Source organism: Mercenaria mercenaria, chromosome 5 (genome assembly GCF_021730395.1).
Source record: "Mercenaria mercenaria strain notata chromosome 5, MADL_Memer_1, whole genome shotgun sequence".
Lineage (NCBI taxonomy): Eukaryota > Metazoa > Mollusca > Bivalvia > Venerida > Veneridae > Mercenaria > Mercenaria mercenaria.
The window spans coordinates 66,064,237-66,078,153 of NC_069365.1; the positions used below are offsets into that span (position 1 = coordinate 66,064,237).

The window sequence follows — 13,917 nt, forward strand, 5'->3', positions numbered from 1 at the left end:
CACAGCATACACATGTAAGCATGATTTTTATACATTTGTGGACGAGTGGATAATTAATTATTATGTTGGCTTTGTTATTATTTTTTATCCACATTTGATCTGTTCGCTTCTTTTCTTGAGATAAAACGTGTCCTCTGAAAGGTTTAATGCAATTGCATTTGTTAACAGACAATATGTAAATGCAGTCATTCTCTGCCTCATCTGATGTGTCAACGAGTAGCAGTAACTTTAACAATCAATGGAATATCACAGGAAAGGAATATGCCAAAAACTCGCACCCATCAGTCTGCTCAAGCCTTTGATTTACACTCCGGTTTGCATACCTATTCATATACTGTGCTACCACTGGCACTCGGTCAAAGTACCGATCTTCCTGGATTTGATTTGTTCAGACTATCAAATGATGATAATAATAAAGAGTACTGACAAAATAAAATACACCACAGGAGTAATAGCTAACTGCAATTTTATTTATGCAAGTCTGATTTGATTTTGTTATTGATATTCTATAAGATAATTTTATAATCATATTCATACATACATTTTTTTAAATCTGGACGATATAAAGAATAATAACGTGTATCATAATTAATTTGCATTATTTATTTTGTCACCCTTTGTAACTCTTTATTATGTTGAATAATAATGTGAATACGCATTATTTCATTGTGAAATTAAAAAGTAAAGTATAGAAAATTGTGTTTTAACGTTATTAATACAAGAAAAAGGGGTTTCACGTCCGCAGAATAATTTCACGAGGGCGTAGCCCGAATAATTATTCTGGCAACCTATAGCCGATACTGAGTGTATTAATCTAAGTAAAACATGATTTTGCTATACACTATTTCGATTCTTATATATCTTTTATGCAAAGCATAAGATAAAGTATAGTAGCGCTCGTTTTTGGTTGCAACAAAAACATTGACATAATCGCCCGTTAACGTGACGTCATTTTAGCGTAAGCATGCTGTAACAGAAACAAACATATTAGAATATATTATAAAGCAAAATGCATAGTATAGCAGATAGTAACGTCTTCACTCTTTTAAAGATTGATAGGCCATACATTATATATCAGATGTCGTAATACAACGTCTTACTTTACTGTTTCAGAGAATTAACTCAATGTCTTACTGTAATGTTTCAGAGAATTAACGCAATGTCGTGCTGTAATGTTTCGGAGAATTAACACTGTCACAATGCCTTACTGTAATGTTTCAGAGGATTAACGCAATGTCGTGCTGTAATGTTTCGGAGAATTAACACTGTGACAATGCCTTACTGTAATGTTTCAGAGAATTAACGCATGTCTCAGAGAATTAACGCAATGTCTTAGTGTAATGTTTCAGAGATTAACGCATGTTTCAGAGAATTAACGCAATGACGTGCTGTAATGTTTCAGAGAATTAACACTGTGACAATGCCTTACTGTAATGTTTCAGAGAATTAACGCAATGTTTCAGAGAATTAACGCAATGCCTTACTGTAATGTTTCAGAGAATTAACGCAATGTTTCAGAGAATTAACGCAATGTCGTACTGCAATGTTTCAGAGAATTAACGCTGTGACAATGCCTTACTGTAATGTTTCAGAGAATTAACGCAATGTTTCAGAGAATTAACGCAATGTCGTACTGCAATGTTTCAGAGAATTAACGCAATGTTTCAGAGAATTAACGCAATGTCGTACTGCAATGTTTTAGAGAATTAACACTGTGACAATGCCTTACTGTAGTGTTTCAGAGAATTAACCAGGGCACACACTGAGCTGAAAAAAGTTGGAGCCACCTGTTTTTTCAGGAACGATGGGGAGGGTGCTGGAGAGGCTTCCCTTCCCGCGGCGCGTTGAAAATTTTTTCACTTCCCGTAAGCAAATGGTGATATTTTAGCTATATAGGGGGACTTTTGAATGAAAGTGTGTATACCTTTAAAACAAGTTTTGTATTTTAAAATATAGTCCTGTGTTGGTAACCTTGGTAAAACCAATACAGGATTACATTTCAAATTCATTCCTAACTTTTAAAGACATACAAACTATTCATTTTGAGAACATATTACCTGGAAAATGAAAGTATGTATACCTCCAAAGCAAAAAGTGTATTTTAAAATGTTGTCCTATGTTGGTTAATTTGTTAAAACCAACCTGGGATAACATTTCAAATTCACTCTTTACTTGTAAGACATACAAACTGTTCATTTTTGAAAACAAATCTGTATGTGATTTAAAGTACTTCATTTAATTTTCAATAAATAAATATTTAATCATCAACTCAACTACATTGTATCAGTATGAATTTAACATCTTTTTGTAACTTAAATTATAACAATCACAAGTCAATCTCTTCAAGTATTCACATTCTCTGAAAGCTATCTCATTGTTTTTATCACATAATATTCACTTAATCACAGTCTTTGAAAGTCAATCCATCACTGAAGAATACGGCGTGTCTTCTTGCTTGACCACATTTTAAACGCACTTTTAAAGTCAAATTTGGACATCTCAGGTCCATCAATTGAAATAGTCATCAAATTGTCCAAGTTTGACTCACTTAGTCCATTTCTTAAGGAAGTTTTAATAATGTTCTGCTTGCTGCACCCACGCTCGCAGTCAGCTGTTGACACAGGCAGCACTAACAATCTTTCAGCTACTTCAGCAGATGCTGGAAAAGAGTCCTTATTTTTAATAGCCGAATTTGCCACTGAAGTGATGTCAGTAACAGACTTATTGCCATTGTTATGGCTGGCTCTGGCAAAGTTAGCAAAGCTAGTGAGTTCTGACCTAGACCCCTCAAACCCAATGGTATCTAGATACTCAGAGACAGTATCTAGGTCACCAAATACGTCACAGACCTTGAGCAAAGGATCAAATACATTGCTCATGGAGGTAAGAACAGCCCCATCACTGTTGTCAGAAAATCTGGAATTAAGGTTTTTGACCATGCCATCAACAAATTGACTGCATACGCTATGTGATTCAGTCCTTTGCTTTTGGCTATCCCTTATAGTGTGACCTTCAAATTCAAAAGTGCAGAGACCAGCCTCATCAAGTTTAGGTTCCTGGGGAGTAACCTTCAGGAAATTTCCTAACATGTGACCAGATCTGTTGTCACGCAGATCCTCAAGGGTACCAATTGTTGAGGAAAGAAGGGGAGAAATCTCTGAATATGTCAGATCCTTCTTTTGATACATTTTTGACAAAATGGCCAGTGGTTTAAGAGCATCACACAAGAAATGGGCTATATACAAAAACTTGTATGTAGAAATAGGCTTATAGAGGGAGAGAGCTTTTCCCGAACTCTCCTCTAAGAATACTGACAAGAGGCTGGAATAATTCTTGACCAAAGCATCAACAGACCCCTCAAAGCTTAACCAACGGGTATGGAAGACTTCCTTAAATCTGACTCTCTGACCCTGAAGTACAGTCTGAATGGCAGACAGTGTGGTCATGTTTTTGGGGGAGTTCTGGAAGTACTTATAAACAGAGTTCAAAATCTCCTGGAACTTAATCAAATAGGGTATGTTATCAGCACTACTGCAGCAGCTAAGGGCTAACCTGTGTGCAATGCAGTGTGTAGCAAGAACCCCTGGGACAGTTTTCTTAAAAGGAGTGACAACTCCCGACTTATGACCAGTCATGACTGAAGCCCCATCTGTACTGACACCACATAGTTCAGAAATTTTGATCCCCTTTTGCCCAGTAACTCAATAGTTTTCAAATAGATGGATTCAGAATTTGCCCTTTCAAGTCGATTGATAGCCAAAAAATATGTTTGTGGAGACACTGTGCCAAAGCAATCACGTTCTAACAAACGAATGTAAATGATCAAGTTTTGGTAAACAGAAATATCAGTGCTTTCATCTAGCATTAAGCTGAACTTCCCCGAATTTTGAATTTTGGTACTGAGGTCAAGTCTAAGTACATCAGATATAGCTTCCTGAAACTCGGTTACACTCTCATTATGTTCATATATAGTACGGCAATCTACACCAAGATCACATAACTGTGTTACACCCTGACTTATACAAAGAGAATTCAAAGCAGGTACTGCAGAACTAGCCACGTCTGTTTGGCAGCAAAATAAACATTCTTCAGAGCTGATGTTACAGCAGACTCGCTTTTGGTAGTTGCGCTTTCACGTGCAGTTTTCATGTAAGCAGACTCTTTGGATGCTTCTACAGCTTTCAAATGTTCTGAAAGTTAAAAAAGAAATAGTTTTGAATTTTATGAAACCCTAAATTAAAAAATCGGTCATTTTATTTTCTTAATTTAACGCAATGTTGTACTGTAATGTTTCAGAGAATTAACGCAATGTTGTACTGTAATGTTTCAGAGAATTAACGCAAATTTGTACTGTAATGTTTCAGAGAATTAACGCAGTGTCTTACATAAATGTATTAGAGGTCGCGACTAATGATTATATTTAATCATTTTATTATTGTTTGTTTAAAATATTGTGTAACAGGTCATTGCACAACACGCTCATATTCCAGTTGTTATTCAACGCAACAAAGACCAACAGATTTCTCAGTTCTATTGATGCTTACCTGTTTTTTCTGTTTTTGTTTTTCCCACTGCAGCCCTTGCCATTTGTTTTTCAAGGTAATAAAGTTTTGTTTATATTCATACTCGGTTTGTCGTTAAATGATGTACAAAACACGAAACAATTACTAAAAGTCAATCCGTCCATAGTCAAGGTGTACAAAGACCCGGATGACTTTCGATACCCTCTCGACAACTGTGTCTGTAAACACTTTGCAGATCTACTACACACATCACCAAATCACAATTAACATGATTTCTTCGGGTCATCATTATGTGAAACCGTAATGGTTAAAGGTCAGTAATTCAAATCCTTTGTTTCATATAAAAAACGACAACTTCAGGTCGTCTTTACGTATCTTTAGAGAACATCACTTTTTCCTACACCTATTTTTCATGAAAGTTCTATCACAAATTAACGAAAAAAATGAAAAGAAAATAGGGGGTTATGTAGTACCTAATGAAATGCCAGTCAGTTGAGGTCTGCTACCCTAAAAATGGCGCATATTTACTCTCGTCCGCGCAATAAACACCTACATCCGGTTACGATCTGCAAAACTTGCCATGTGGGGTGTATGAACATGAAAACCATCTCATTTCATGCAAAATGTATTCTAGTAATGAAAAACGGTGATTAAAGCACTCGTTCTACACGAATTTGCGCAAAAAATGGGAAAATTAAGATCTATTTATTATGGACTTCTTTCGACTACACCACGGAAGCACATTTCCGACCGAATTACTGACCTTATTCCTACATAACCCCCTATTTTCTTTTCACTTTTTCGTTAATTTGTGAAGCACATTTTCGACCGAATTACTGACCTTATTCCTAATACGACGCTATCGGCGCCGATATGGTCCGTCATTGACCGGACCGGACCGTCCCATGAGAAAGTCAGATGAAATGACGGGCTAGCAGTAAGTAGATCAGTCAGGTTTCTAACAATACAAAATAGTTCAAATCCCCGCTTAAATTTGTCATTCAAAATTTTCTGGTTGACCAATATCCTTGCCTTTCCTGTCTGATCACTTATTTGTACATACATGTAAAACATATCACACCAACCGTGATACGTCCATTTTTATACGTGAAAATAATTGCTTATTTATAAATATGGCAAGTAGAACTGTATATCTATTATGTATTGTTTATTTTTTGTTTCCTAAATCTTCAACTATGTGGATTGTGCTGAAGAAAATGATGACTCATTAGATAATGATTTTGCAGACGAGTAGTGTTATTCTTACGATAATCTTTCAGTTGAGATTCGATATTATTAAAATCACCAGAGTTTAAGTTCTTGGAAAAGTTTCTGAATAGATTTTGAGTAATGTAAGGAACAGAGTTCAGACTTGATCCAGTACAGAATGCATTGCATTCTTTTGTGAAAAAATGAGAACTATAAGTATCTACAAATTCACAGTGGCACATGTAAGGCCAATATCATGTTTTAATGTCTACATTTTATTGAATTAATGTAGCAGTATGCACAGTACTTGAAGTATTTCGTTAAGTTTAGACCATACTTTGTTTCTACAGTGTGAGGCCATTAGTAATTTATATTTATTTTTTAACTTTTAACTATACTAAAAAGAGATCGACTGATGGAGTTTTGAAAACATATTAATTCAGAAAGGACCTAAATTGTCCAGCTGTCTTCTTCTAGTATAGCTATGTATTATCAGAACGAATAATTTTCCTTTAAGAAGATGACGTGACATGTATGCATGATATGTATATGTCATCAAAGGAAGTTTATTATGTAAACGATTCTTTTTAAAATTACACATCGAGTAAGACAATAAGCAGGAAATGAGTAATTCTATTCAAATAAATCTGACTGAAACCTTTTAGAAATGAAGACGGAAAACATGCAGTGTGGTATGTACAGTTATTTGTTGCTTATATTTTGATATTTAATAAAACAGGAAACTTGCAGAGCTTCTTAATTAAAGTAAAGTAAGTTAAAATGTGAAAATATTTTGTTCCTAAACTTTGAACAATTTTTTTAAGTTGTACTTTAGCACCAACTGGTCTGACAGAAATAAGATCCTGAAACGTTAACGTTATAACATATGGCTAACGTAATGTGAAAACTATATATTATTGTTATAAACTCTTTAACAATTTCAGTTTCGAATGGTTCTATAAATTCTATAAATAGTCCTTTGTGTCAGAAAACCTTGCAACCGTTTAGTACGGTGTCCCTAAGGTGACATCTGACAATGTTATTTTAAATGTTTATCTCGCATTTATGAAATGCTATTGCATTATGAAATGAAAAAAAAATATCGAAATTAAAGTGTTGGATGTCACTTCTGGGTCGCCTTAGTTTGGAAGCATATGAATGCAACCAATCGAAACAATTGCAGATTAAGTTTGATTGAAACAAAGTACGGAGATACATTCTGCGGCCCACACGTGGCACTTGAAGATGGTTGTGATTATTGATAAAATCTAGGAAATTCTCTTCGAAGCATAGAATGCAACCAAACAAGTCAGCAGCAGAGTTTATTTGAATGAGTCTGTTCATGGTCGGTAAATAAACCGAAGGACCAGAAAACATAAGAACACTGAGTTCAAGTACGGAAACACGTTTTGTTAATGCCACGTGACACTTTTAACCTAAATGACGTAATATACACAGATTTAGCTCAACCGCCCCCTACCTTCCCTCAACAGTGTTTTTGTACCAGTGTTGCAAATTATTTTCGGGTAGTCTATCAATGAATAAATAAGATGTAATTAGAATAGGAAGGGATAAAGGTGACATGACTTACCTTCTTAAATTCTCTCTTTTTTTTCTGAAAGACATCGATGCTTATCAACTTAGCACATTATTTTTATTCTAAGATTCAAAGACTGACCAACTACCTTACGATGAACCTGGACTTGGAAGTCTGTCACAGCCATCTGACTGCCAACCGGTTCAAGAACATCAGCTGGGCGGGTACTCGTACCCCCCTGGGTACCAGTTTGTTCCAATTGGCAGTTTGTACAATCAACAAAGCAACATTCCTTTGCGGATTCCAAATAAGCAACAAACGGGAATCCCCATCAAGGGTACTTCTCAAGTGGTAAGACTATTACCGGACATTTAAACAATAAGTTTCCGTGTTGAAATAGTTTAGGTATGCCTTTTGTTCAGTTAATGTTATACCAGCCTTGTGGTGGACATATTTTATTTTTAATAAGAAAAAAACGTTGAGATGTCATTTTGGTCAGTGGTATCAAGGTCAATGTCACATTTACAAAACTCACAGTCAGTAACTTCATTTTGGTTGATATATTATCACCAATGTTGGTGTATAGCAAACTTGTGCACATTTTATTTGGGTCACTTGGGTCCATATCAATATTTCTGTAACTAAAAAAGAAAAATGACTTCCGCTCAATAACTCTAGACAGGAATGAGATATCGCAATAAAACTTGGTATGTAGGTTGCTTAGAACAAGAACATGATTTTCATTGAACCCAAAAGGCAAACTGCCCTACTAAAATATGGCTCATTTTTATAATATGCGTTGGAATATATGCTGGTGGCGATAGGCCTAGTCAGACTTACAGGTACACTTCGCAGGCATATGTCTATTATTCTTGCAGTATTTCAAGCATGTGTTTAACATATTTCAGTAACCTGCTTAAAATGAAATCATGGCGCAGTGCATCAAAATATGTATAGTTAATGTGGTTCTTTATATTTTTTGTCTTTTGCAGATTGTAACTCAGCCAGGACAGATAATACGTGTTGTTGTTAGGCCAGCTGACTACCGATGTCTATCACTGGTGGCATGCTTGTGTTGTTTTTGGCCGACAGGACTTGTTGCTATTTATTTTGCCAGCATGGTAACTATGTTCTTATTTAGGAAATTAGAAATAGGTCATTTAAAAAATCTAATTTCACGATAATTGCATCTTTACATTGTATTAAAGAAAATATAGCATTGTTTTATTTCACGTTCTGTATACATTATTATTTTGTAGGAAATAACGGGAAGAAATAGTAGGAAATAATAGCAAGTAATATTATAGTAGATATATTCCGAGGGGAATAATAGAAATTCTTGCATAAAAACTACTCTTTTTTCACTGGATCCGCCCATGTATTAACGTGCAAACAAGGCAATTCACATGCTGTTAATACATGATTTTTATTTTTGAAATGCTTTCCCAGGGACGCATATATATTTCTGCGCCGACTGAAATCTGGTATCTGTGTCTTGTTTCTTCCATAATAACCCTCTTCTTGTAGCATAAAAGATGCAATCTAATCCATAGTATGTTTTACTGTATCAGTTACTAACGCAAAACGCACTGCCCCAACCAATCTTCGTACTCGCTTATCCCCTTGTTTACGCCCCTTTAAGAAGTCGGAGTCATAGAAATCATTTTAATGAGTTTAGTAAGTATCAGTCGGAATGTGTTTATCTAATTTTGCGAAGAATTTGGATTGAAAAAAATGAAAACTTGTCACTACGTTCATACTTATCCGTACTCTAAATGTGTTCGTACTCAAAATAATTCGAATGTAAAGTTCTTACTTTTGAAATTGTTTTCCTGTTGGCCTAATTTTTAAGTGATATGCAAAAATATGGGTAATTTCATAGTTGTAATAATGACAGATAAAAAATCGGTTAAAAACGTCAGTAAATGCTTTTGGAAGAGTTGTTGATTCCTGGGCCCTGGTTATGGATATTTAAAACACGTTTACCGTTTCCAAGAACAACAGAATGCTAGTTAAAATGTACCAGAATCGTAAGATCATCACATATGGAAACAATACATTTAGTCGTTGTGTAATGTTTTTTTTATGCAAGAATAGCGGCACTACACGTTTGTTTTGTGTATTAACGTCAGCCGAAGCCCTTGGGGTATAACATTCCCGCGGGCTTCTGCAGACGTCAATACACAAAAAAGTGTATTATCCCTACTATAATATTATATTAGGTTATATTTAACATTGTTCTGTACAATACGGAGATTTATTATATACCTATATAAATTCTGTAAAAAATCGGGCTTGTATTTCACAATTAAATATGGACAGACAGACAAAAATTCCGTATTGTACCTTTTAAATTCCGTATTGTACCTTCCGTATTGTATGCTGCCGGACTATTTTCATAAATATGCATGACCCGACACATTTCTATAAATAGTGCACATAAAAACATCACTAAGTTCCATTTAATATCGATAAACATTGAAGATTTCGTTCAAGAACAAAACAAGAATCAAAAATGGTAAAGGTATATAATAAAAGGGTCATTATAACAGTAGCTAGATCTGGGACTTAGTATTCGGCTCTCGTGGATTTTGCAAGGTCGGATCACACTCGGCGCTTGCGCGCCTCGTGAGATCCGATCTGGCAAAATCCACTCGAGCCGAATACTGCATCCCAGACCAATCTACTGTTATAATAACCCTATTATATTTGGACTGTACCCAGCTGAGAAAACCATACTGGACGAGCCGCTAGGCTGGGTATGAGTCAAAATATATCTCGTATTGTACAGTACAAAGTTAAATAACCTTTTTATTCTATATCTTTTTTATTTTAGTTTAAATTAAAAATGATTCACTGAATATTGTATTTCTGCCTTTTCTGTATTCCGATTTCAAGACGCATAATCAAACTATGTAACTTAACCCGATTTACATTTGTAACATTTTCACGCGTTTCGGGCATTATCGTTTAACATGGAACTGTTGAACCGTCCAAATACGGAAAAATACAGGTTATTTTGTACGCACGTGCGTCCAATACGGTAATATATTTTACGCTCACGTGTTGCAAATAAACGTTCACGATTGGATAAAAACAAAATAGATATAGAATAATAGCAGATATATTATGAAGGGAATAATAGAAAGTTATATCATAGTAGATATATTATGAAGTAATAGTAGGCATATTATAAATGAAATAACAGTAGGAAATGATATAAACAGATGTAGCATGATATTGTTTGTTTATAGGCAAACTCTATGGCGGATAATGGGCAGATGAAAGATGCCAAGATAATGTCGAACTGCTCAGGGATCTTCATGATTGTTAGTGTAGTCCTTGGCTTAATTGTATTCTTCTGTATCATGTACAGATATGGCATGTTATGGACCAATGGGAATTAGCCATCCTGTGGTTGAAGAAAAACATTGTCTGTAAACAGATTTGATATCTGAGCGATACAAACGTTTCACGTGTATAATTAGATAACGCGTAGAAAGTGTGTATGATATTTTTTTTGAATATTGAAAAAGTCTGATAATCAAAGTATCTACACGTGTAAATGTTTTAGTGTAATTTTGAGTGCAGTTTCCTCATTTGACATTTTTAACACTTTCCCCTTTAAAAGCGCTTTGCCAATGACTTTTCATGTTCTTTTTTTATTTCTTTATCACTTACCTCGTATAAACACAACTCTTACCCTTCATAGTGTTAATTTTTAATTAAATTCAAGAGATTTGAAGTAAATTAAATTGTTTCCTAAATTACGTATATTCTAACTTGCAAATATTGTGAGAAGAACACTAACAGTTTTCTAAATACTTATTACATTGATGATATATTGCCACATTACAACTGGAAATAAATTAATATAAGCTTTTAGTAAGTTTTTTTTTCCATATTATACGGGAGGTGTTCAACTTATATTTCTATACTTTACAAACATAGGTATACAAAGGCCAACATTCTATTTATATCCTCCGATGCTTATGTGTTTTTGCTGTTGCTGTTACTATATAATTTTTTTTTTCGAATAATAAAAGTTTGTGCGTTTTGTACAATTAGCGATACCATCAGGCATACTTTTTCATAACCAATATGGGTGATGCGACCAAGGCATTTAGTGGATAGCGACTATAGTCAGCGATTGTTGTTTACAGTTTAAAACACACCTGTATAATCAGTTTGACAAAAGCGTTGCTGTCCTCAAAATTGAACTAAACTAATGTCATTTTTAACACGCAGATCTTAATCAAAGTACGTGAATAACTTTTAGGATACAAACAATCTCGTAACTTATGAAGTTTTGCTTAAAGGATATATAAGACTGTAGCGTATCATTCTAGCATCATTTAATTCTCACTATCCAGCTGCCTACAATATTATATGAATAATAATACGTTATCTGATTCTTTAACTCTTTCGCGCTGGGATTGCGCGTCACTTTACATAAACCGCTTCCCCCTCCCACAAACTACATGAATTGCAAAAAATGAAATTCAGGAAAAGGCAATACTCGTTTATGATTTGATCTTTTATGTAATGCATTTCAAATTTTGATGGTAAACACACGAGCAAAATATTTAAGTAATTATTCACCGGAAGATAGGATTTCAAAATGGACATTGGACAGCAAAATTGTAATAAACTTTATATTACTTGAATTACTTTTCACTGTTGTATTGCTTCAACTTCCTTTTTACTGTTGCAAGAAAACAACAAGTCGAAAGATTTCCTGCGGCCAGAAGTTATACCAGGCTAAAAAGTAACTTATGAGTGAATATCGTACTTGTTTTTTTATCATACCATTACGCTTTACATAGGAAAAATAACTCCATTCTACATGTTGTACAAGTAGACCTATGAAATATATATTTCTTAATTCTGAAAGTTATTGTTCTGAGCAAAAATAACTATATTTCCCTTTCATGTATGGCTAACTTTTAGCTCTACAGGCCACATTCCTTGACTATTGAAATACTTTACTAGAACTATTACAAATGTGATTCATGCCTTCACTTGGACTTAATTGACATATAGAGCAAAAAAAAAAAAAAAAAAAAAAAAAAAAAAAAAAAAAAAAAAAAAAAAAAAAAAAAACAAGACCATAATCCATGAAATTAAACAAAGAGGAATCTTAAAAATCCCTTATGCACAACTAGGTATCAATATTGATCACCACTGAAAGTTTTAATAAGTTATATGAAATAATAAATAAGGAATTCAGGTCACAAGACATTCTCTATATATATCATACAGAGTGTCAGCTTTATTGCAATAACGGCGTTCCATAAATGCGATAAGCCAATCGCAAATCTGTAAAATATCACGTGAAATCGCCCAGTCTCCATGTGCTTTACTACTTGTTGCATTCCAATATACCTGCGGCCTCCAGGCCGCAGGTAATAATGTTAACACGACTTTTTGTGCTACTGATTCATGGGAGGAAGTTGCTCATAACATATGAATAACGTGAATCAAGGAACAGAACTAACGGATCCTGCCAGGCTGTTACTTTTTTGAATGCATTTTGTAAATATATAAAAAACTTTAATTGAAAAAATCAGTGATTCTTTTGACAATTTAAGCGTTAAAAATACAAAGAGGGGATACAGTCTCAAATTGTATAATTTTTCAAAAATCCTTGATACTAAAAGATTCATGAAATAGAAAACTTTAAATGTTATGTAAATATTAATTATATATTTGTATGAAATTCAGGATTTTATGAGTCACGTATACTCATGTCAAGTGTAATCAAATTTATGATTGAATGTAACTAGGAAGTGAAAACGGAGTCGTTGTGAATAATTTATCTATCTTTTTTCTGAAAAACAAAATCATCCAAATTAAAATAATACCACTGTATTTACATGAGACTTGATAGTTTATGAGTTTCATGTTTCCAAGACATGTGCAGGTATAATCGAGTTTTAGCACTTTTTTCCTGCGTTTTAGTAAAATATTGCAATGGTTAACTCTCTAATTCGAAACAAGTAACATAATTCTCAAACTCTGCAGCAAAATAAAACTTCAACTGATCATGTAATGTTTGCAAGGTGATCGCTGAACGCAATCCAGTTATTTTACCGGAAAACGGCAAAGGAAACGACTGTTTTGATTTCACGTATTTTCTAATTTTCTAATGCAGAATACAAGGAGCGGTTAATTTAGTATAAAAAGGTTTCGACTCACACCAAAACAGAATCCATATCGAACTGTACCGGATTTCCAGAACCATTCAAACGTGCTACATTTACTGCAACATATATGACACTTGCCTTGAAACGTTATTTTTATTAGCTGATGTTCCACCTCCTTACGATGCTGTTTCAACGGGTCCTCCACCTCCGTATCAAGCTCCTTCCAGAAATACTCTTGATGGTCGTAAACCCCTACAGACTATCCGTGGAATAAGTTCTCTATATCAAGCTCCTTCCAGAAATACTCTTGATGGTCGTAAACCCCTACAGACTATCCGTGGAATAAGTTCTCTATATCAAGCTCCTTCCAGAAATACTCTTGATGGTCGTAAACCCCTACAGACTATCCGTGGAATATGTTCTCTATATCAGCTCCTTCCAGAAATACTCTTGATGGTCGTAAACCCCTACAGACTATCCGTGGAATAAGTTCTCTATATCA

General features: G+C 34.4%; 2 protein-coding genes across 2 annotated transcripts in view; one reads left to right on the top strand and one right to left on the bottom strand.

Moving 5' to 3' along the window:
* The window catches only part of LOC123557463 (AP-4 complex subunit epsilon-1-like), a 204,765-nt gene that overhangs the window by 162,309 nt on the left and 28,539 nt on the right, over positions 1 to 13,917 (bottom strand). The gene's annotated exons all lie outside the window — the stretch shown is intronic.
* LOC123559090 (uncharacterized) lies at positions 6,279 to 12,375 on the top strand. The gene is made up of 4 exons (XM_045350909.2): positions 6,279 to 6,424; positions 7,397 to 7,620; positions 8,262 to 8,390; positions 10,524 to 12,375. The coding sequence occupies exons 1-4, from the start codon at positions 6,400 to 6,402 to the stop codon at positions 10,674 to 10,676; spliced, it is 531 nt and encodes a 176-aa protein (XP_045206844.2). The 5' UTR covers positions 6,279 to 6,399; the 3' UTR covers positions 10,677 to 12,375.